This window comes from Salvelinus alpinus, chromosome 10 (genome assembly GCF_045679555.1).
Source record: "Salvelinus alpinus chromosome 10, SLU_Salpinus.1, whole genome shotgun sequence".
NCBI classification, from domain to species: Eukaryota; Metazoa; Chordata; class Actinopteri; order Salmoniformes; family Salmonidae; genus Salvelinus; species Salvelinus alpinus.
This window is the reverse complement of record NC_092095.1, coordinates 73,311,595-73,336,895: the sequence shown is the minus strand read 5'-3', so window position 1 is coordinate 73,336,895 and position 25,301 is coordinate 73,311,595. Positions and strand designations below refer to the sequence as shown.

Below are 25,301 nucleotides of genomic sequence, written 5' to 3'. Positions count from 1 at the left end.
CAACATCATATTGATCCTCCATAAACATTTTAAAATGGGCAAGGGACACCAGAGTGTCTAACTTAAGTTGGATCTGCAGTTTGTTCCATAAATAAGGTGCAAAGGAACTGAAGGCAGTCCTACCCAACTCTGTGGAGACCGCAGGAGTCTCTAATGTAATCCACATCTGTGATCTGGTTTTAAAATTAGTACATCTTGTGGAAATTAATGATGATATATATGGAGGTAGTTTTAAAAGAAGTGCTTTATAAATAAACAAGAGAGCATGTTGCTCTCGCCTCACAGATAGAGAGACCCAACCCACATGTTGATATAGGATACAGTGATGAGTTCTGTAACTATCACCCGTGATAAACCTGAGTGCACAATGGTAAATAGCATCCAGTGGTTTTAATGTGTTTGCCGATGCATGCATATAGATAATATCACCATAATCTAAAACGGACATAAAAGTAGCCTGCACAATTTTTTTCCTATTTACAGAGGACAGACAAGCCCTGTTTCTGTAAAGGAATCCTATCTTGAATTTGAGCTTTTTTCCCAATTCAGTAACATGTTTTTTAAAAGAAAGCCTATCATCTAACCATACCCCTAAGTATTTATATGCAGAGACCTTATTGATTTGAGTACCATCCAAGCTAGTGATTACAAACGTGTTTCTAACTGGGAGTTTAGACCTAGAAAAAAACATGACATTTGTTTTCTTAGCGTTTAAAACAAGTTTAAGCTGTAAAAGAGACCCCTGTAGTATCCTAAAATCAGACTCCAACTGCATTAAAGCTTGGTCCGCTGTTGGAGCAATAGAGTACATAACTGTGTCATCTGCATATAAATGGAATTTACAATATCTGACATCATCACCAATGTTGTTTATATAAAGTGAGAACAATAGTGGGCCAATTATTGAACCCTGAGGGACCCCTTTAAGTAACTGTAAGGGGTCAGACTTGACCCCATCGACCATGACGGCTTGAGTTCTATCTTTAAGATAGTCATAAAACCATCGGCAGGCATCAGTGCCCAGTCCTATAGATGACAGCTTACTCAAAAGGATAGCATGGTCTACAGTGTCAAAAGCTTTTGACAAATCTACAAACAACGCAGCACAGTGCTTTCTATCGTCTAAGGCATTTGCAATATCATTTACAACAAGCATAGTGGCCGATGTGGTACTGTGTTTAGATCTAAAACCAGATTGATTGGTACTAAGAATACTGTTAGCAGAAAGAAAAGATTGTAACTGTTTGTTGACTATAGATTCTAGAATCTTTACCAGACAAGGGAGCCTAGAGATGGATCGATAGTTATCCAAATCACTACCGTCACCTCCCTTATGTAATGGCAGAACAAAAGCTGCTTTCCACACCTTAGGGATATTTCCTGTGCTTAATGTTAGATTAAAAATGTGTGTTACTGGACCAGCAAAAATAGGTGCAGCACACTTAAGTAAGTACGGGTCTAAATTGTCAGCGCCTAAGGATTTCTTAGTATCAATGGCACACAGGGCAATTAGAACCTCTGCTTCAGTTATTTTCTGGAAACTAAAAACAGGGTTACCATTTTTCAGAGTAACGGTTGAAAAGCAAGACGAAAAATCAACTAACTGGCCAGTACCACAAAGTCCACTTTTCCTTTCAAATAAAAAACCAGCAGAGATGAAATGCTTATTAAAAGCATCACAAATATCATTTTTTTCAGTTAGAATACAGAAGTCTGAGGTAATTTGCTTAGGAAGAGAAACAGCAGAATTCCCCCGTTTCAGTGAATTAACGGTTTTCCAGAATTTTGCAGGATCTCCTGCAGAATCTGTCATAGCATTAAGGAAGTAATTTGATTTTGCCTTTTTGACAGCTGCAGTACATTTATTTCTCAATTGCCTAAAAAACAGCCAATCAGCTGGAGTACCTGTTTTCCTCGCCAATGCCCAGGCCCGATTCTTTTGCAGGAAAAGACCTGACAATTCAGGAGAGAACCAAGAACTGGTTCGGTTTCTTACTCTGTGATTCTTAAGCGGGGCATGTTTATCAGACATAGAGGTAACAATAGAAGAGAAAAAAGCAAGGGCTAAAACCGGGTCCAGAAAGCAGCAAGTGGATAAAAGCTCAGAGTGATATAAGTCAAGGATAAAAGCTTGCTGTGAGAAATGTTTATAATTTCTCTTAGAGATTATACAGGGATCAGAGTGTTTCAGCCTGGTATCTCTAATACAAGCAATAGGGCAGTGGTCACTGATATCATTTGCAAAAACCCCACTGGCTGTGTATTTATGGGGGGTATTTGTTAGAATAATGTCTAGTAGAGTGGATTTTACTGGGTTCTTAAAGTTGGGACGGGTTGGTTTAGTTATCAGCTGAGTTAGATTTAGCTCAGTACAAATGCCTTTTAATTTATCGGATACTGGTGAGAGCCAATCCAGGTTAAAATCTCCCAAAATCAGTAATTCAGAGTTTGCATAATTAGACAGTATATCAGATAATTTGCATAGAGTACAAGGAGGAGCTGAGGGGGGGCGATATACCCCTGCTAGAGTTAAATGAGCATTATTACCAAGTACCACGTTTAAAACTAGACATTCATATTGCTTTGAGACAGAGGTTGATATGGACACAGAAACATTTAAGCAGCATTTAACATAAATCGCAATACCACCACCTCTACCAACTCTATCAGTTCTATAAATATTGTATCCAATCAACTGAACATCTGAATCTGGCACAGAATCACACAGCCACGATTCAGATACAATCAGAACGTCAACATTTGATTGTGAGACCAAAATTTCAATAAAGTCCAACTTTTGGATCAGGCTTCTAGCATTCAAATGAATTATTCCAATACCATTGCTACGGGAATTCATATCAGATGGAGTATCCAAGGTAGCACCTGAAGCTGCACTAGATGAGCAATAAACCATTTTCGAGCTATTGACAGAGCTCAATTTTATGGGGACAAGATTACTACTAACAATACCTCTCTGCATGTGAGTAGTATTCGCAATACGGTGATTGGACAATAAACTAGGAATTGCAGAAGGGTTGTTAACTGTAGTTTGTTCCATATTTGCAATTGAGGAACTAATTAATGAAACTGGGAGAGGAGCATTGAACACAGTCTGATAGGGGAGCGTACAATCCCAAAAGTCAACCCCCGAGAATACACAACGTCAGGTATCAAAGGCTCTACATGAGGCAAGAGTAAGAGACATGTTGGTGGAGAGGATGCTGGAGCCATACCTGTTAAGATGTAAATTGTCCCGAAGAAATAGACCTGGTCGGTCTGTAAAAGCTGCAAAGTTATCCACAAAAGGAATTCTCATCGTGCAGCAGTATCCCTTAAGCCAGGTGTGTAATTGGCGTATACGACTAAAAACCATATCCGTGTAGCGTGGGGATGGAAATGGACCGGAAACAACACACTGCTTCCCAGATTCCAACAGCGTATTTAACAATGTTTTAAAATCGTCTCTCAATTTCTCTGACTGCTGGAGTTTAATGTCATTTGACCCAACATGGACAATGACAGTTGAAGCGGCGGAGTGCTTGCTAATAAGTAGCGGTAGCATGGAATCTAGGTCAGAGATCCTAGCGCCAGGGTAGCAGAAGGTCTCAGCTTTCCGGATTGAAACGTTTCGGACCATGGATGAACCCACCACGAGAACGGAAGGACTACAGATGGGTTTATTGGGTAAATGACGGGGCCTCTCCCGGGTGATCTGCCTCCTAGCAGGTTGAGGGGGGCTAGCAGCTGAGACTGACGACCTAGTGGCAGGCAAGGAGCGCAGATGAGTGTGCTTGGGCACTTCCACCTGAGAGTGAGATGGCAGCAGTAGAGATGAAGCGGAGGGACCCTGTACAGTATGATTGGAATGCACTTCCAGGTCTTCCAGGACCTTGAATCTCCTCCCCAATTGTAGCACCTCCGAAACATTTGATGGATTCCGTTTCCTGGAGTGCTTTCCTCCCCGGACAGCAATCCAGGCATCCTGAGGCGGAGTAGAAGGGGTGGAACAGACCAGGCCCTTCGGTTTAGCTCCTAGTCTGGGCCATGGCTCATTTAAGGGAACCGAATGGAGTTTCACAGTTACAGGCTCCCCAGAAGTGGAGGTGCCGAGCCAGGGGCAGGTGACGTCGTCGATTTTGGAGGTGGTTTGTATAACCATGGAGTCCAGGAGTTCTTCGTCCTCCTTGATCTGGCGCAAGACAGATACTCTCCCCTTCAGCTCAGCGACTCTCTGGCTCAGGTACTGGCAGGTGGTACATCCAGGGGCGAGCGAAGCCATGAGAGACAGGTGGGTTTTTGGACTAAAGTGCAGGCAGTGTGGGTGCAGACCATTTTACGGTTGCGCTACTGTTTTGAAGCTGAATGTAATGCTTGTTGGTTTTCGACATGTGTACTAATATTCAGACACATGTAGTTGTTTCTATCTTTATCTATACATTTGAGTATGGTGTGAACGGAAATACTACTGTTTTTTGATTGAAACAACGAAGACGCGGTTCTTCAGGAAAATAATACATAGTGCTGCCTGAAACAAACTAACCTTGTACTTCATGGTTTTTGAGTCATTTTATGTGAATTTAGGAAATCTATATATTAAGTGATCTTAACGTTGTGTGTCCGTTGTGTTTTAATGTTAATGCAATAATGTTTTGTTGTCAATGCTCACCTACCTGATCTATTGAAATGAGATCCGTTCTTGACTTGGACAAGAGTTCACCTCAAATTTCTACTGTTTGAGCTCATGGTCCTCTTTATAGAATATTAGCTCAACAGTATTGTGGAGCTCCTGCACCTAAATATAAACAGTACCAGCACCTATTTCAGTCCAAGTCAAGCACTGAATTAGATAATTGAACAAAAATAAATATAATATATTTTTAGAGAATAAAGAAGGTGCCAGAACTGCCAAGAAAATAACTTTTGTGTCTGTTAAAGAAGGTGTTCTACTACTTGTTCTACTACTTGCCGACTCAGGTATGAGGCCGGTAACATCAACAGTGAGGACAAACCCAGCCCTCCTCTCTCCTTCTGCACCGAGTCCAAACCTACAGTCACTGGGTCCTGATTGTGACAGTGGAGCCCAGTTTGCACTGCAGGATCCAGAGATGGCATCAGTGAAGCTGGAAGACTGCAGTCAAACACTGGAGTTGAATGTCAACATTAAAGATGAAGAAGAGGAGGAGAAGATTGGAAAATCTGTTTCTCATGGTAAGAGCAGGTTCTAAGTTTGTGTTTTTCGTTCCAACTTCCCACTGTGTATGAAAAGTTGCAGTAGAACTGTTTCATGATGAACTGTTTCAATGAGAAGGTAGAAGTGCCCACTTTTTATAGACTATAGAATTAGAATAATCATTCTATTTCCATGATTCCAAAAGATCACCTTGGTGTTTTGATCTAAATTGCAATTGCAACATTTGGTTAAAAATAAGTACTAGTATCTTTGCCCAGTGTGTAAATTATCTCAAATGAGTGCAGGAAATTATTTTAGGTTGAAGTTGAATTGAACACTATAAAACAATCAGAATGGAGAAAGACCCATTGAACATTTTTTTGAATATAAGTGTTGCCACCCTAGGGTCGTGCACTACTCATAAAGCAAATGTAGAACTTTTATTATTCAAAAACATAAAATACCGTCAAAAATGTGAAAAATACCATGGTATGATATTTTTGCCACGTCGCCCAGCCCTTTGTTAGAGCAAAAACCAAGCCATGAGGTCGAAGGAATTGTCCTTCGAGGTCCATGGAAGGAAAAATTCACAGGCTGGTAAAATGGCGGCGCCCATCCGGTCTGCGTCAACGGACTTCGGTGCAGGCAGTGTGGGTGCAGCAGAGACAATTTTAAGGTCGCACTACTGTTTTGAAGCTAAATGTAATGATTATCAGTTTCTAAATGTGTAAAATATTGACACATTCGGTTTCTGTCTATAAACGATACTATGGTGTGAACGGAAATACAATTGTTTTTTGATTGGAATAATAACGTGAAGAGGGTTAAGGAAAATAGTACATGGTGCTGCCAAAAACTAACTGTAAACTTGTACTAAATGTTTTTTGGGTCATTTATGCATTTATCTACTACAGGTTAAGTATTAGCTCAAAAGTATTTTGGAGCTCCTGCACCTAAATATAAACAGTACCGGCCTCCAAAATGAGTATCGGAAACTATTTCAGTTCAAGTCCAGCACTGAATTAGATAACTGAACAAGAAGAAATATCATACATTTAATAGAGAATAAAGAAAGTGCCAGAACTGGCAAGAAAATAACTTTTGTGTCCGTTTCTCCTCTACTACTTGCCGACTCAGGTATGAGGTCGGTAATATCAACAGTGAGGACAAACCCAGCCTGCCTCTCTCCTTCCACACTGAGTCCAAACCTACAGTCACCTGGTCCTGATTGTGACAGTGGAGCCCAGTTTGCACTGCAGGATCCAGAAATGGCATCAGTGAAGCTGGAAGACTGCAGTCAAACACTGGAGCTGAATGTCAAAATTAAAGATGAAGAAGAAGAGGAGAAGATTGGGACATCTGTTAATCATGGTAAGAGCAGGTTCTATCTAACTAAGTTAGTTGTTCATTCCAACTTCCCACTGTGCATGAAAAGTTGCAGTAGAACTGTTTCAATGAGAAGGTAGATGGTTCATGCTACTGACACTTGCATGGTTTGACACCATTATTGCCAGCATTTGTTTTCTTCACTGGGCTATCTGGCGTGATCAGAGAGTAGACTAAAGAGGTGAAGTAGACGAACTGCCAGTGTTTTAAAGTTCTATGAATTGAACCTTGAGATACTTTTAGAATAGTTGTATTCCCCTTTTGCATTGCACAGCCTACTTATATTAATACTTACAGGTAGCCTAGTGGTTAGAGCGTTGGGCCAATCCCTGAGCTGACAAGGTAAAAAAAGAAATGTAAATCTACCCTTGAGCATAGCAGTTAACCCACTGAACCCCCGGGCGCCGAAGACGTGGATGTCGATTATGGCAGTGCCCCGCACCTCTCTGATTCAGAGGGGTTGGGTTAAATGTGGAAGACACATTTCAGTTGAATGCATTCAGTAGTACAACTGACAAGGTATACCTTCCGAATGGGAAAAAGGTATGTAGACCCCTTGACTTTTTCCTCGTTTTGTTACATTACAGCCTGATTCTAAAATTCATTAAATAAAGAATTTTCCTCATCAATCTACTCACAATACCCAATCATGACAAAGCAAACACAAGTTTTGTAAATGTTTTCACATTTTATTTAAAAAAAACTGAAATACCTTATTTACATAAGTATTCAGACCCTTTGCTATGAGACTCAACATTGAGCTCAGGTGCATCCTGTTTCCATTGGTCATCCTTGAGATGTTTCTACAACTTGATTGTTGTCAACCTGTGGTCAATTCGAGATTGGACATGATTTGGAAAGGCACACACCTGTGTAGATAAGGTCACACATTTGACAGTGCATGTCAGAGCAAAAACCAAGCCATGAGGTTGACGGGATTGTCTGTAGATCTCCATGAAAGGAAAAATTCACAAACTGGTAAAATGGCGGCGTCCACTCGGTCTGCGTCAACAGACTTCAGTGCAGGCAGTGTGGATGCATCAAAGTGAGACCATTTTTTACGGTTGCACTACTGTTTTGAAGCTAAATGTAATAATTATCGGTTTTCTACATGTATACAATTAGTCAGACACATTTGTCCGTAGAGCACCATGAAAGGATTATGTCGAGGCACGGATCTGGGGGAGGGTACCAAAACACTTCTACAGTGTTTATTTTATTGAACTAGGCAAGTCGGTTAAGAACAAATTATTTTTTACAATGACTGCCTACCCCGGCCAAACCCTAACCCGGACTACGCTGGGCCAATTGTGCGCAGCCCTATGGGACTCTTGAAGTGTTGAAGGTCCCCAAGAACACAGTGGCCTCCATCATTCATTCTTTATATATATATATATATTGCTCAAAAAGATAAAGGGAACACTTAAACAACACAATGTAACTCCAAGTCAATCACACTTCTGTGAAATCAAACTGTCCACTTAGGAAGCAACACTGATTGACAATAAATTTCACATGCTGTTGTGCAAATGGAATAGACAACAGGTGGAAATTATAGGCAATTAGCAAGACACCCCCAATAAAGGAGTGGTTCTGCAGGTGGTGACCACAGACCACTTCTCAGTTCCTATGCTTCCTGGCTGATGTTTTGGTCACTTTTGAATGCTGGCAGTGCTTTCACTCTAGTGGTAGCATGAGACGGAGTCTACAACCCACACAAGTGGCTCAGGTAGTGCAGCTCATCCAGGATGGCACATCAATGCGAGCTGTGGCAAGAAGGTTTTCTGTGTCTGTCAGCGTAGTGTCCAGAGCATGGAGGCGCTGCCAGTAGACAGGCCAGTACATCAGGAGATGTGGAGGCCGTAGGAGGGCAACAACCCAGCAGCAGGACCGCTACCTCCGCCTTTGTGCAAGGAGGAGCAGGAGCAGGCCACAAATGTGCATGACTCCATGAGGGTGGTATGAGGGCCCGACGTCCACAGGTGGGGGTTGTGCTTACAGCCCAACACCGTGCAGGACGTTTGGCATTTGCCAGAGAACACCAAGATTGGCAAATTCTCCACTGGCGCCCTGTGCTCTTCACAGATGAAAGCATGTTCACACTGAGCACATGGGACAGACGTGACAGAGTCTGGAGACGCCATGGAGAACGTTCTGCTGCCTGCAACATCCTCCAGCATGACCGGTTTGGCGGTGGGTCAGTCATGGTGTGGGGTGGCATTTCTTTGTGGGGCCGCACAGCCCTCCATGTGCTCGCCAGAGGTAGCCTGACTGCCATTAGGTACCGAGATGAGATCCTCAGACCCCTTGTGAGACCAGATGCTGGTGCGGTTGGCCCTGGGTTTCTCCTAATGCAAGACAATGCTAGACCTCATGTGGCTGGAGTGTGTCAGCAGTTCCTGCAAGAGGAAGGCATTGATGCTATGGACTGGCCCGCCCGTTCCCCAGACCTGAATCCAATTGAGCACATCTGGGACATCATGTCTCGCTCCATCCACCAACCCCACGTTGCACCACAGACTGTCCAGGAGTTGGCGGATGCTTTAGTCCAGGTCTGGGAGGAGATCCCTCAGGAGACCATCCGCCACCTCATCAGGAGCATGCCCAGGCGTTGTAAGGTGGTCATACAGGCACGTGGAGGCCACACACACCACTGAGCCTCATTTTGACTTGTTTTAAGGACATTACATCAAAGTTGGATCAGCCTGTAGTGTGGATTTCCACTTTCATTTTGAGTGTGACTCCAAATCCAGACCTCCATGGGTTGATAAATTTGATTTCCATTGATTATTTTTGTGTGATTTTGTTGTCAGCACATTCAACTATGTAAAGAAAAAAGTATTTAATAAGAATATTTCATTCATTCAGATCTAGGATGTGTTATTTTAGTGTTCCCTTTATTTTTTTGAGCAGTATATATATTAGTTCCAGGTAGAACAATTACAGAAACACAATTTTCTTTTCTTTTTTATACCCAACACGAGGATAGATGAACATAACAACCAAACAAGTAAATAAAAAGTACAATATGCAGTTGTAGATAATGTAGATTACGCTTCGACTATAGCCAATATTCACATACATTCTTTTGAATATACAGATTTGCAGTTCCAATGCTTCTACAATATCACCGGTTTGCAAAAACTTATGAAACTATGGGGCTTTCTTTTTCACTATATAAGTACATTTTTCAAGAGCCAGGCTTGACGTTAATTATTTTAACCAATGACCAAGTGAGGGGGGACTGACATACTTCCAGTGGAGAGCAATTGAACGTCTAGCTTGTAATAGCCAGAGGTCAACCATTTTATTTTCTCTCCTATGTAAAGAGATATTCTCTGGGTAAAGATTTATGAGGCATAGTTTAGGGATTAGTGCTATTGGGGTAGAGGTCATCTCAGAGATATAGCGCAGTACTGAGCTCCAAAACGTTTGTAAATCAAATTTATTTATAAAGCCCTTCTTTCATCAGCTGATGTCATAAAGTGCTGTACAGAAACCCAGCCTAAAACCCCAAACAGCAAGCAATGCAGGTGTAGAAGCACAGTGGCTAGAAAAAACTCCCAAAAAGGACAGAACCTAGGAAGAAACCTAGAGAGGAACCAGGCAATGAGGGGTGGCCAGTCCTCTTCTGGCTGTGCTGGGTGGAGATTATAACAGAACATGGCCAAGATGTTCAAATGTTCATAGATGACCAACAGGGTCAAATATTAATAATCACAGTGGTTGTCGAGGGTGCAACAGGTCAGCACCTCAGGAGTAAATGTCAGTTGGCTTTTCATAGCCGATCATTCAGAGTATCTCTACCGCTCCTGCTGTCTCTAGAGAGTTGAAAACAGCAGGTCTGGGACTGGTAGTACGTCCGGTGAACAGGTCAGTGTTCCATAGCTGCAGGCAGAACAGTTGAAACTGGAGCAGCAGCACGGCCAGGGGGACTGGGGATAGCAAGGAGTCATCAGGCCAGGCAGTCCTGAGGCATGGTCCTAGGGTTCTGGTTCGCTGAGAAAGAGGGAGAGAATTAGAGAGAGCATACTTAAATTCACACAGGACACCGGATAAGACAGGAGAAATACTCCAGATATAACAGACTGACCCTAGCCCCCCGGCACATAAACTACTGCAGCATAAATACTGGAGGCTGAGACGGGAGAGGTCGGGAGACACTCTGGCCCCATCCGACGATACCCCCGGACAGGGCCAAACAGGCAGGATATAACCCCACCCACTTTGCCAAAGCACAGCCCCCACACCACTAGAGGGATATCTTCAATCACCAACTTACCATTCTGAGACAAGGCCGAGTATAGCCCACAAAGATCTCCGCCACGGCACAACCCAAGGGGGGGTGCCAACCCAGACAGGAAGATCATGTCAGTGACTCAACCCACTCAAGTGATGCACCCCTCCTAGGGACGGCATGGAAGAGCACCAATAAGCCAGTGATTCGGACACTGTAATAGGGTTAGAGGCAGAGAATCCCAGTGGAGAGAGGGGAACCGGCCAGGCAAAGACAGCAAGGGCGGTTCGTTGCTCCAGTGCCTTTCCGTTCACCTTCACACTCCAGGGCCAGACTACACTCAATCATAGGACCTACTGAAGAGATGAGTCTTCAATAAAGACTTAAAGGTTGAGACCGAGTCTGCGTCTCTCACATGGGTAGGCAGACCATTCCATAAAAATGGAGCTCTATAGGAGAAAGCCCTGCCTCCAGCTGTTTGCTTAGAAATTCTAGGGACAGTAAGGAGGCCTGCGTCTTGTGACCGTAGCGTACATGTAGGTATGTACGGCAGGACCAAATCGGAAAGATAGGTAGGAGCAAGCCCATGTAATGCTTTGTAGGTTAGCAGTAAAACCTAGAAATCAGCCCTTGCCTTAACAGGAAGCCAGTGTATCTCAGCACATTCCCACAGGCAATGATACAAGGTGCCTAAATGTGTGTTACATTTAACACACAGGTCTGAGGTATTAGGGTCAAATTTGTGGGGCTTAACAAGGGTGATATATGTTCTCATTATCCAATTGTATTACAACAATCTCAGGTGGGTGTTTATTGTCTGTATCTGAGCTCTACAGCATATCATACCCCAATACACTGTACATATCCAGAAGTGGACATAGAAGTTTGTTGTTAAATATCTAATGGGAGCCCATCTGGACCTGGCTCTTTACCTCCCTTTGTATTGAACTGTACATATCCAGAAGTGGACCTAGAAGTTTGTCCTTAAATATCTAATGGGAGCCCATCTGGACCTGCCTCTTTACCTCCCTTCATATTGAAAATAGCATCAGATTTCTACAGGATCCATTGATAATTGCCCTTGTTAATTATGAATTGCATTAATGGCTCGGTCTGAATTTAACCTCTTAATGCGCCAGGCCAGCAATTTATCAGGTTTTTCACCATGATCATAGGACTGTCAAGGATCAGGATTGTACAGCAAATCTCCTATGTGGAGGTGGTGAAGAGAGTTATAGGGGCAAGAGGCCCCAGTTCTATAGAAGATATGATGGTGGATGCACCACAACCAGTTGCAAATGTTGTACGTCAATCAAGTGATCTGGATACACTTATTGTGAAGAAGGTGGATGTTTTGAGTATTTATAGCCACAGTTATTAATTGTACTGCACAAGAAGTCCAGGAAGCTGGACATCATATCTGCAGCTGAGAAGTTTTTGGGCCTCCAAGAACTACTGTCGCCAGAAAATGTTCCGCTCTTACAGGATTCTTCTCAGCCTGTGTAGGAACCTGATTAGAACTGAATAGCAGGCTGATTTAGTTTAATAAAAATTGTGTTATTGACAGTTTGTATGATTTTTAAAATAAATACTGTATACACTTAACAAAAAATCGCAGCATGTAAAGTGTTGGTCCCATGTTTCATGTTTCATGTTACCGATACACAAACTTATTTCTCTCAAATGTTGTGCACAAATGTGTTTACATCCCTGTTAGTGAGCATTTCTCCTTTTGATAAGGTAATCCATCCACCTGACAGGTGAGACAAATCAAGAAGCTGATTAAACAGCATCATCATCATTACACAGGTCCACCTTGTGCTGGGGACAAGAGTAGCTGAGTAGGTACCCTGGCAGCAGCAATTGGGGATCCCTGATGTCAACGTTGTGAACAGAGTTCCCCTTGGAGGCGATGGGGTTATGGTATGGACAGGCATAAGCTACAGACAACTGCAATTTATCGATGGCAATTTGAATGCACACAGATACCATGACACGATCCTGAGGCCCATTGTCCTGTCATTTATCTGCCGCCATCACCTCATGTTTCAGCATGACAATGCGCAGCCCCATGTCGCAAGACTCTGTACACAATTGAAAATTATGAAAATGTCCCAATTCCATGGCCTGCATACTCACCAGACAGGTCACCCTTTGAGCATGTTCGGGATGGTATGATCGACGTGTACGACAGCTTGTTCCAGTTTCCTCCTATATCCAGGAATTTCGCACAGCCATTGAAGAGCAGTGGGACAACATTCCAGATGCCACAAACAACAGTCTGATGAACTCTATGTAAAGAAGATGTGTCCTGGAGGAGGCAGCGGCAGCTACCCACTTCTCCAGTGCTTCATTTGTAAATTGGGAGGTGCTGGAACAAGAAGTGAACCCAAGAGGGGGGGGGGGGTTGGGGTGACCTGGGGGTCTCCGAGGTACCAGAACACATTAAATAAAATACCTGTATGATATTGCATGCATTATCATGGCTTTTGCGTACTGGCATAATATAAATGTTTTATTTTATTTAACTAGGGAAGTCAGTTAACCTTTTATGGCTGCAGGGCGGTGCCGGTACACTTATGACAACAGCCCGTCCAAGTGCAGGGCGCGAAATTCAAAAGATATTTTTTTGAAATATTTAACTTTCACACATTAACAAGTCCAATACAGCAAATGAAAGATAAACATCTTGTGAATCCAGCCAACATGTCCGATTTTTAAAAATGTTTTACAGCGAAAACACCACGTATATTTATGTTAGCTCACCACCAAATACAAAAAAGCACAGACATTTTTCACAGCACAGGTAGCATGCACAAAACCAACCAAACTAACCAAGAACCAACCAAACTAACCAAGAAACAACTTCATCAGATGACAGTCTTATAACATGTTAATCAATAAATCTGTTTTGTTCGAAAAATTTGCATATTTGAGGTATGAATCAGTTTTACATTGCAGCTACAATCGGAAATAGCACCGAAGCAGCTAGAACAATTACAGAGACCAAATTGAAATACCTAAATACTCATCATAAAACATTTATGAAAAATACATGATGTACAGCAAATGAAAGACAAACATCTTGTGAATCCAGCCAATATTTCAGATTCTTTAAGTGTTTTACAGCGAAAACACAATATAGCATTATATTAGCTTACTACAATAGCCAACCACACAACAGCATTGATTCAAGCCAACAGTAGCGATAACGAATAAACCAGCAAAATATATTAATTTTTTCACTAACCTTCATAAACTTCATCAGATGACAGTCCTATAACATCATATTACACAATACGAATATGGTTTGTTCGAAAATGTGCATATTTAGAGCCGAAATTCGTGGTTATACAATGTGACCGTGTAGCAATTATTTTCCAGAATCTCCGTATATGTTTCTGACACTCAGCTATTCTGACCAAATAACTATTCATAGACTTTACTAAAAAAAACATGTTGTATAGGAAATGATAGATACGCTAGTTCTTAATGCAATCGCCGTGTTAGAATTCTAAACATAACTTCAGTAGACATGCAGCTTACGTTATAGCGGGAGAGCGCACAAAATCTGGGCGCAAACTAATAGTAAACATGTTCGACAGATATATGAAATAACATCATAAATGGGTCCTACTTTTGATGATCTTCCATCAGAATGTTGTACAAGGGGTCCTTTGGCCAGAACAATCGCTGTTTGGTTTTAGAATGTCCTCTTCTCCAGTCAATTAGCAAGGAAAGCTAGCAAAGTGGCGCTAAGCTCTCCTTCGTGAACAAACCCAGACAACGCAACACGCCTAACCTCCTGAAAAAAATTCAATAATCTAATTAAACTATATTGAAAAAACATACTTTACGATGATATTATCACATTTATCAAATAAAATCAAAGCCGGAGATATAAGACGTCTATAACGAATGCTTTTCAGAAGCCAATAGTGGTGACCTTTATGCGCTTCCTGAACAGAGGAATTCTGGGGTCATGTCATTCCAAGCTATCTCTTTTGACCATAGAAAAATACCTAGAAACCCCATTTCACCTCTCACAGCCTATTGACATTAGTGGAAGGCGTATGAAGTGCATGTATACTAATAGATATAAAGCACATTTATAGGCAGGCCCTGGAACAGAGCCCTCGATTTTAAGATTTTTCACTTTCTGACAGGAAGTTTGCTGCAAAATGAGTTCTGTTTTACTCACAGATATAATTCAAACGGTTTTACAAACTTGAGTGTTTTCTATCCAATAGTAATAATAATATGCATATTGTACGAGCAAGAATTGAGTACGAGGCCGTTTGAAATGGGCACCTTTTATCCAGGCTACTCAATACTGCCCCTGCAGCCCAAAGAAGTTAAGAACAAATTCTTATTTACAATGACGGCCTACCCGTACCAAACCCGGACGATGCTGGGCCAATTGTGCGCCGCCCTATGGGACTGCCAATCACGGCCAGATGTGATACAAACTGGATTCGAACCAGGGGCTGTCGTGACGCCTGTTGCACTGAGATGCAGTGCCTTAGACTGCTGCACCACTCGGGAGAATTGGTGTTGAGCCGCTTACAAAAGTTGCACACATGAGGTACATTTATTGTAGCCTGGAGTCCTGGAAAAATGTGGCCTTTTATAAACAGATTTCATGCAATTCTACATCATTTTAGATGACTGGAGAGAAAAGTCTCTTTTGCAGAGACTTTTTCAATATAAACGACCTTGTCTCTAATCCATCAATAGCCTAGGCCAGGTGTGAGGAGAAACACATTGTACAATATGAGGAGGAAGTTATAGTCCTAAACAAGCTTTCCAGTTTCACTGACTCACCCAATGATGTGCAGCTCACTCACCGGACAAAAGCTTCTCTCTCTTGCTTTACTTTGTAAAACAATGCTGTTCTCTCAATAGACCTATTTGGAAGTTGATAACTTGGTAACATACAGATTAGTATTTTATTTTCAGCAGGATCCATTTGCTTTACAACCTGTGTTTTCCAGCGATTGTATTAGAAATATTGGGAAAGGTCTGTTTTGGCTGCATGCTGTTCACTGACAGATTTGCCACACGTTCCTGACTGTAGACATGCCTTGTGATTTGGCTACACACAATCCACAGCTAGGCTATTTTATTTAAATTAGCTATTGATCCTCTGTACCTAAATACTCCTGGTGTAGTATTGGGAATTATTAGACTGCAGAGTGTTGCAGCAACATTTACATTTAAGTCATTTAGCAGACGCTCTTATCCAGAGCGACTTACAAATTGGTGCATTCACCTTATGATATCCAGTGGAACAACCACTTTACAATAGTGCATCTAACTCTTTTAAGGGGGAGGGGGGGGTTAGGAGGATTACTTTATCCTATCCTAGGTATTCCTTAAAGAGGTGGGGTTTCATCGTGAGGGAGTTTGTTCCACCATTGGGGTGCCAGAGCAGCGAACAGTTTTGACTGGGCTGAGCGGGAACTGTACTTCCTCAGAGGTAGGGAGGCGAGCAGGCCAGAGGTGGATGAACGCAGTGCCCTTGTTTGGGTGTAGGGCCTGATCAGAGCCTGAAGGTACGGAGGTGCCGTTCCCCTCACAGCTCCGTAGGCAAGCACCATGGTCTTGTAGCGGATGCGAGCTTCAACTGGAAGCCAGTGGAGAGAGCGGAGGAGCGGGGTGACGTGAGAGAACTTGGGAAGGTTGAACACCAGACGGGCTGCGGCGTTCTGGATGAGTTGTAGGGGTTTAATGGCACAGGCAGGGAGCCCAGCCAACAGCGAGTTGCAGTAATCCAGACGGGAGATGACAAGTGCCTGGATTAGGACCTGCGCCGCTTCCTGTGTGAGGCAGGGTCGTACTCTGCGAATGTTATAGAGCATGAACCTACAGGAACGGGTCACCGCCTTGATGTGAGTTGAGAACGACAGGGTGTTGTCCAGGATCACGCCAAGGTTCTTAGCGCTCTGGGAGGAGGACACAATGGAGTTGTCAACCGTGATGGCGAGATCATGGAACGGGCAGTCCTTCCCCGGGAGGAAGAGCAGCTCCGTCTTGCCGAGGTTCAGCTTGAGGTGGTGATCCGTCATCCACACTGATATGTCTGCCAGACATGCAGAGATGCGATTCGCCACCTGGTTATCAGAGGGGGGAAAGGAGAAGATTAATTGTGTGTCGTCTGCATAGCAATGATAGGAGAGGCCATGTGAGGATATGACAGAGCCAAGTGACTTGGTGTATAGCGAGAATAGGAGAGGGCCTAGAACAGAGCCCTGGGGGACACCAGTGGTGAGAGCACGTGGTGCGGAGACAGATTCCACAGCTATTATTCTATTAGGAGATAAATGAAGAAGTGCAATGCTGGAGAGATGAGTTGCCGGCTCATGTCTATAACAGCACAGAGAGGGAGAGAGATCATAGAAAGTGAATCTCATTTTAGTTTTAGCTCATTTAGCTCCGATTGCTTTTATTAGGATTTTTACATTGCAAACAGGATAAATTATTTTTCACGCCACAAGAGGTATCCTGATCCTGGCAAAATGGGTTCTGGAACGATAAACTACAAACCAGAGAGGTGCCAGAGGATCTGGCTCAAATTAAGCACCGCCCTTCTCATATAATGGGGTAGGGACATCCCAAGAATCCCTGAATGCACGGATGGTTGCACCGAAGATTTTTTTTATAATTAAACAAGATAGACCACAGCCATATGAGTCATAGTGGGCAGAGCCAAGCACGAGCTAGCAAGATCCTATTGGTGCGTTCTAGCACACTTTCTGGTAGGGAACGCCTCGTCTGTGAAGTGCTCGTGTGCGATAACTCAATTCGCCTTTGCGTTCCTTCTAACAACCTTATAAAAAAACGTTTAAAGAATTTGCAAAGGGTAAAATCTACAAATCTTAGTCGACTGTTTACAACAGATTTTAGTTCTGGGAACAGAAAACTGTATTAAGATCAGATGTTTCATAGATTAGAACATTTGCAGAATGTCGGCCAAAATCCATCTCGTTCAATCTTCTCCCACTGCCGGCCATTGGGCTTCCTCTCACTAGCATATTTGGTAGTGAGTGGAAACACTAAGCGAATGCTTCACATCTATACATCTGGTGAAATATCTGTCTCATTGTTCTATCTGTGGCTGCACTGTGGTCGTGGGGGAACAGGAAGTACCAGACAGGCACGCACCATTCTTCAGTATAAAGAAAGCGGCAGAACTGTTATGTCAAGAAGATATCCCTTGTGTCTGTTTCTATTTATTACTACAGGTATGTAATGGCACTTTTAAACTTCCTATTATCGGAAGAACATGTCATACCATGCTAGGTAACATCCGTTAAGGTATTAACATGTTTGATTTGTTATTTTTGTGTCAAACCAAGTGAATGTGAAACTATTTTAAGTCACAACAGCTAGAAACTAGGTTTGTCTGAATGGATGTACATAATTGCTTCATGGTAGTTTAATAAAAAATCTATTTATTTTTTATTTCTGAGTTTGTTTAGCATGTTATTGGTTTTTGTGTAAATTTCACGAGCTGGTAAAATGGCGGTGCCCACTCTGTCTGTGTTAATGGACTCCAGTGCTGGTGCAGAGACACAATTTTACAGTTGCACTACTGTTTTGAAGCTGAATGTAATGATTATCAGTGTTCTACATGTGTACTAATATTCAGACACATTCAGTTGTTTCTATATGTATCTATAAATGTTACTATGGTGTGAACGGAAATACTATTTGATTTTGATGTGAAATAATACAGTGAAGAGTTATTCAGGAAAATAGTACATAGTGCTGCCTAAAACATACTATAACCTTGTACTGAAAGTATTTGTCATTTCTGCATTTATGTGAATTTGGGAAATCTACTATAGATCAAGTTCACTTACGTTGTGTACACTAATTTTAAAGCGTGTACTTTTTATTTAATTAATGTTTTGTTGTCAATGCTTACCTACCTCATCTGTTGAAATGAGATCAGTGCTTGACTTGGACAGGAGCTCACCGGAGCTGAGTACTGTCACCTCAAATTTCTACTGCTTGATCTCGTGTTCCTCTTATAGAATATTAGCTCAACAGTATTGTGGAGCTCCTGCACATAAATATAAACAGTACCGGCACCTATTTCAGTCCAAGTTAAGCACTGAATTGGATAATTGAACAAGAAGAAATATATTTAATAGAGAGTAAAGAAAGTGCCGGAACTGTCAAGACAATAACTTTTTATGTTTCTCATTGTTACTACAGGATTAGAATTAAGTCTGAGGCCGGTAACATCAACAGTGAGGACAAACCCAGCCTGCCTCTCTCTTTCCACACTGAGTCCAAACCTACAGTCACTGGGTCCTGATTGTGACAGTGGAGCTCAGTTTGCACTGCAGGATCCAGAGATGGCATCAGTGAAGCTGGAAGACTGCAGTCAAACACTGGAGTTGAATGTCAACATTAAAGATGAAGAAGAGGAGGAGAAGATTGGGAAATCTGTTTCTCATGGTAAGAGCAGGTTCTATCTAACTAAGTTTGTGTTATTCATTCCATCTTTCCGCTGTGCATGAAAAGTTACAGTAGAACTGTTTCATGATGAACTGTTTCAATGAGAAGGTAGATGTTATTTCATGCTACTGATACTTGCATGGTTTGACACCAGTATTGTTTGCATTTGTTTTATTCACTGGGCTATCTGGAGTGATCAGAGAGTAGACTAAAGAAGTGAAGTAGACAAACTGCCAGTGTTTTAAAGTTATATGTGTAGTTTCTAACCCTTGTGATAGTGAGTGGAGGATGATATGGCTCATTTATGACTTTTGCCCCTTTTTAGAATATTTTATTCCCCTGTATTGTACAGCCTACTGGTATGAATACATATGTCACCCAGTACAGACAGAAGAGGCCTGGCCACCCCTTTGGGCCTGGTTCCTCTCTAACTTTCTTCCAAGGTTCCTGCTTTCTAGGGAGTTTTTCCTGACCACTGTGCTTCTGCATTGCTTGATCTTTGGGGATTTTAAGCTGGGTTTCTGTAAAGCACTTTGACAACTGCTGATGTAAAAAGGGCTTCATAATATCAATGTGATTGACATGTATATCACACCAATTGACTGGTTCTTCTGATATTGTTCACACAGGAGACCATGTTGAGACATTCTCTATATCCAGAGAGCAACAGCAGGAAGATCACAGAGCTAAGAGGTCTCACCACTGCCCATATTGTGAGGAGATTTTCCCAATTCTATCAAAGCTAAAAATACACACAGGAAACAATCTTTATTTCTGCGCTGACTATGGAAAATGCTTCACAACATCAACTCATCTAAAAGTTCAAAAGCTTTTCTCCTGCTCTGATTGTGGGGTGAGTTTCTCTCGACTGGACCTCTTAGTGAAGCCTTACTCCTGCTCTGACTGTGTCAAATGTTTCACAACATCAGCTCAGCTAAAAGTTCATCAGAGAACACACACAGAAGAGAAGCCTTACTCCTGCTCTGACTGTGGAAAGATTTTCTCTCAACTGGGCCACCTAAAAACACATGAACGTTTACACACAGGAGAGAAGCCTTACTCCTGCTCTGACTGTGGAAAGAGTTTCTCTCACCTGGGTACCTTAAAGAACCATGAACGTTTACACACAGGAGAGAAGCCTTACTCCTGCTCTGACTGTGGAAGGAGTTTCTCTCACCTGCGTACCTTAAAGAACCATGAACGTATACACACAGGAGAGAAGCCTTACTCCTGCTCTGACTGTGGGGCGAGGTTCTCTCGACTGGACACCTTAAAAAAACATGAACGTATACACACAGGAGAGAAGCCTTACTCCTGCTCTGACTGTGGGGCGAGGTTCTCTCGACTGGAAACCTTAAAAAAACATGAGCGTTTACACACAGGAGAGAAGCCTTACTCCTGCTCTGACTGTGGAAGGAGTTTCTCTCGCCTGGGTACCTTAAAAAAACATGAACGTATACACACAGGAGAGAAGCCTTACGCCTGCTCTGACTGTGTAAAATGCTTCAAAACATCAACTGACCTAAAAGTTCATCAGAGAACACACACAGGAGAGAAGCCTTACTCCTGCTCTGACTGTGGAAAGAGTTTCTCTCGCCTGGGCACCTTAAAACAACATGAACGTATACACAAAAGAGAGAAGCCTTAGACTCCAGGGCTCTGACCAGCGATGGTATAAACCTGCAGGACCACAGGCTTTTCACCAGCTCCTCAAAATGGCTGTGGGGCAAGTTTCTCTCGTCCAGACACCTTAAAACGATCTGAACATATACACACACTGGAGAAGCCTTACTCCTGCTCTGACTGTGTCAAATGTTTCACAACATCAGCTCTGCTAAAAGTTCATCAGAGAACACACACAGGAGAGAAGCCTTACTCCTGCTCTGACTGTGGGGCGAGTTTCTCTCAACTGGGTAACTTAAAACAACATGAACGTATACACAAAGGAAAGAAGCCTTACTCCTGCTCTGACTATGGAAAGAGTTTCTCTCGACCGTGCACCTTACTAAAACATGAACGTATACACACAGGAGAGAAGCCTTACTCCTTTTCTGACTGTAGGGCAAGTTTCTCTCGTCCGGACACCTTAAAACGATCTGAACATATACACACACTGGAGAAGCCTTACTCCTCCTCTGACTGTGGAAAGAGTTTCTCTTGAATGTGCCATTTAAAAAGACACCAAGGGAAACACAAGAGAGGAGCCTTACCACTGATCTGACTGTAGAAAATGTTAAAACACCAGCTGAGCTTAAAGGTCATTAGAGAAAAGACAAAGGAGAGAAGCCTTACTTCTGCTCTCAATGTGGCAAGAGTTTTTCCCAATTGGGCAATGTAAAAACACACCGACGGATACACACTTGAGAGAAGCCTTATCACTGCACTGACTGTGGGAAGAGATTCTACAGATTGGGCCATTTAAAAAGACATCAATGTATACATAAAGGAGAGAAGCCTCATCAGTTCTCTGACCAGCTAAGATTAGACACTCCACTTAATTCTCATGTCATTAAATAATTGGCAACGTTGAATTGGATCAAATGAAGAAAGTGTAGAACACTATTGTAATCCTATAGTTTCTCACTGTGAGAGAACTGTGCAGAGGAAAAGGAGCATTATAGAATGTTAGCCTCTCTTTACTGATCAGTGTGCACCTTGTCAGTTTTGGTGTGAGAGAGAATAAAGTAGACGGCACACGTCAAACGTTTGATTTATGACCCTATGTCCGGATGACGTGTGCATGCCCATATTTGGGCATCCGATCAGGACATCCTGGCGGGAAGTGATCACGTGGTTATGCCCATATATGGGCATCCTGTTCCTATTCTCACGCTTAGTGAGTGCGACAATATTTATATAATGCCTTTGAACTTGTCATGATGATTGATGTCTAGGGACCTCTTTGAACTGGGGGGGGATGAACATTTCAAAGAGTTTGACCCCCCCACCCCCTGTTTTATTGACCTTAGGGTTGTTGTCTATGAAACACGAATGTCCTGGGGTATTGGGGTTGGCAGACGCCTTATACATAAAGCCCAGAACAAGACATGCGGCCCCAGAACACTAAACAAGATTTTTTAAATCGGCATGGATTTTGTGATCAGTGGCAAAGCAGTGATGACTGTAACAACGGAAGCAGGACCTCGGTTGAAACATAGAGAAAGGGCCAAGTATCAAGCCACAATATACGATGCGCCAAAAAAGCGGTTTCTAAGTGTGTATAGAACCCAAATACCGCCCGCAACTGCGCTGAAAGATCAAGTGCTGATGTCTAATGGACATCAATGGGGGTATCAGTTTGATTACCTGGCCTGTAGAGTGAACCTATATACAGTAGGAGAAGAATATACAGACCAGACTTTAGGAGTGGACTACGGGCTTGAAGACTGGATGGTTTTTCGCAAGGTTGTGTGTCCCGAACTGAGCCTTATCACCAAGGGGTATAGCTTGTTCACGGGCTACGAGACCCGTTGGGAAGGTGCCCCTGACTCCTCAGGAAGAATATTTCACAGGTTGAAAATACAAAGAAAGAATGGACTTCCATGTGGCTACGTGGAGTTCTATATCAGCAACGAGGAAACCCGCAACCAAAACATTCGTGATGGTGGCCTGACTGGGGATTTTAGGTTGCGCATGCTTATTCCTTTTAAAATTTGGGATCTAATGGAATTGAAAATGTTACAGCTGTTGGACGCTCTCTTTGTGCAGAGCCAACAGCGGCAGAGCATTGTTCATGTAAAGAAGTGCATAATATATACGAATCCTGAGGATTATGATTCAAAGGAGCCCCAAGAAGGTACATCCTCAGAAGGGACAGCCTCCGAAAAAAACTAAGTACGCGGCTGCGTTAACCACGCCCTGATACCCAAAGGACTGGTTCAACAATAAAAGGAGTGCCCTTAAAGCCTCCAGTTCTTCATTTCATCATACACCATGGATATTCATACAACATACCAGGACTCCGATACGACATGGGGGCCAGACCCTAAGGACTCTATGCCTCGCAGCCCGACATTCTACCCCCCCCTGGCGAGACCCACGACACCTCCTACATTTACACAGCCTGAGGATGTGTTTGATGGGGTAGTCAGTACTATTTTTGTGGACACCATCAAGGCCTCTGTAGCCACACTTTTAGACGTGGTGATTGGAGAATATATAAGAGAAAAATGCATCGGTTGTGAGATCAATCAACCCAGCCAGCGCCGTCATCCGTGCCTATACGACCCGCCAAGATACTACTTCTTCAACCATTTTGAGGAGCTGGTGAAAAGACTGTGGTCCTGCAGGTTTATACCATCGCTGGTCAGAGCCCTGGAGTCTATGGGTCTTGTGCCGTCTATCCCCAGAGTTTACGGGGTAACCGAGGCATTCCTACATGAACTGAAGGAGGCAATCTACGTCCACGAGAAATCTACGTCCAAAGAAATCCGACACACCCTGGTGGACGACAATAAATACCGGGAAGCTGTGGTGGCTGATGTGATGACTTTCTGGCTCAATAAACCCCAAGAGACCGAGTGACATTTTGTTATTTAGTTGTAAAGCAATGGGTAACTATGTGTCTACGATGTTAGAGAGAATAAATAAAATTCTTCTTTTGAGAGAACTTACAAATGTTATGCATCAGATTATTGAAAATAAAGTGAACAATGTATCGTTCTACACAACACACAATGCCTGGGTTAATGAAGAGCGTGTGCTGAAAATGGAACAAATCATGAATCATGTACGACATACGGGCGAGAGTCTGCAATGGACACAACTGGTATCACGTATTGTGGATGATTCTGAAGAATTAGAAACAACTTTGTCTAAGATTTTACTTTATTTGTTTGAAACACCATTTAATTGTAACGTGTATCATATTTGTTGTTTATATGCTTATATATCGGACATGTGTGTTTAAAAAAATTCAGCGACACAAGCCTGTAAATCTAAACCAAATATACAGGGTGTTGCATGCTGTGATCGTTGAGAAAACTGGGACATGTATCCTGCAAAGAATCCTGGATTGTCTGTATATGTAATAATACTTGATGCATGAAATAAAAATTCTAAAATGAAAGTGAAATGTTGTCGTTATTTGAAAGTGGCTCATTAACGTTATTGTACCTCAGCGAGGCAAGAAGGATGGCGGAGCAGATGTTGAAAAACATTTATTATAATCCCTCTAACCCTGGGTGTTATGGGGATAAAGAGCATTTCCAGAGAGCTATAGCCGAAGAAACAGGTAGCCTGTTAAGCGATGCTAAAGTGAATGAGTGGTTATCAGAGCAGGATGCCTATACTCTCCATAAACCTGTAAGAAAACAATTTCCAAGAAATAGAGTTTTTTCTACGCATCCCTTGTCCCAATTTCAGGCGGATCTATGTGACATGCAGGCCCTTGCAGATAAAAATGATGGAAATCGCTACATGCTAACGGTTATAGATATTTTCTCTAAAATAGCATTTGTAAGGGGCTTAAAAAATAAGAGCGGGGCAGAGGTGACCCGGGCCTTTGACTCTATCTTGAAGGAAGGAGGAGCCTCCAAGAAAGTGCAGACTGATGGCGGAAAATCATTTTTTAATAATACTTTTCAGAAACTCATGAAGAAGCACAATATCATACATTTTGCTACAGGCTCGGATTTGAAAGCTTCAGTTGTTGAACGCTTTAACAGAACTCTGAAGGAGCGGATGTGGAGATATTTTACAGCTCACAACACGCATAGATATATCGATATAGTTCAAGATTTAGTGAAGGGATACAACAGCAGCTACCATAAGAGTATACATATGAAGCCCTCCGAGGTCTCTTCTGAAGACTCTTTTCAAGTCTTTAAAAATCTGTATGGTTTGTTCCCCCTTCGCCGTAAGAAAAAATATACTCGACTAAAAATATGAGCAAGGTTACAGCGATGAGTTGTTCACCGTTACCGAGTGTCTGCCACGCATACCCCCGGTCTACAAGTTAAAAGATTATGACGGGGAGCTTATAGAGGGATCTTTTTATGAGAAGGAATTACAGAAGGTACAGTTGGGTAAAGACAAAGT

At 42.5% G+C, this 25,301-nt stretch overlaps 3 protein-coding genes across 6 annotated transcripts in view; 2 read left to right on the top strand and 1 right to left on the bottom strand.

Annotated features, from left to right (window-relative positions):
• The window catches only part of LOC139533031 (zinc finger protein ZFP2-like), a 530,089-nt gene that overhangs the window by 1,059 nt on the left and 503,729 nt on the right, over nucleotides 1-25,301 (top strand). Inside the window, exons 2-5 of one of the 2 annotated variants that reach the window (XM_071331198.1) lie at nucleotides 4,975-5,208; nucleotides 6,308-6,541; nucleotides 19,017-19,262; nucleotides 19,892-23,947. In XM_071331198.1, coding sequence (XP_071187299.1) covers nucleotides 4,977-5,208; nucleotides 6,308-6,541; nucleotides 19,017-19,262; nucleotides 19,892-20,910 — 1,731 coding nt within the window. In that variant the 5' untranslated portion in view covers nucleotides 4,975-4,976 and the 3' untranslated portion in view covers nucleotides 20,911-23,947. Of the gene's footprint in view, nucleotides 1-4,974; nucleotides 5,209-6,307; nucleotides 6,542-19,016; nucleotides 19,263-19,891; nucleotides 23,948-25,301 lie in introns of those variants that run through there. The other variant, XM_071331197.1, reaches the window with a different exon arrangement.
• LOC139533057 (zinc finger protein 135-like) overlaps nucleotides 1-25,301 on the bottom strand; it is a 545,377-nt gene that overhangs the window by 442,994 nt on the left and 77,082 nt on the right. The gene's annotated exons all lie outside the window — the stretch shown is intronic.
• Nucleotides 1-25,301, top strand: part of LOC139533073 (zinc finger protein 135-like) — a 165,486-nt gene that overhangs the window by 76,952 nt on the left and 63,233 nt on the right. The window lies entirely within an intron of this gene.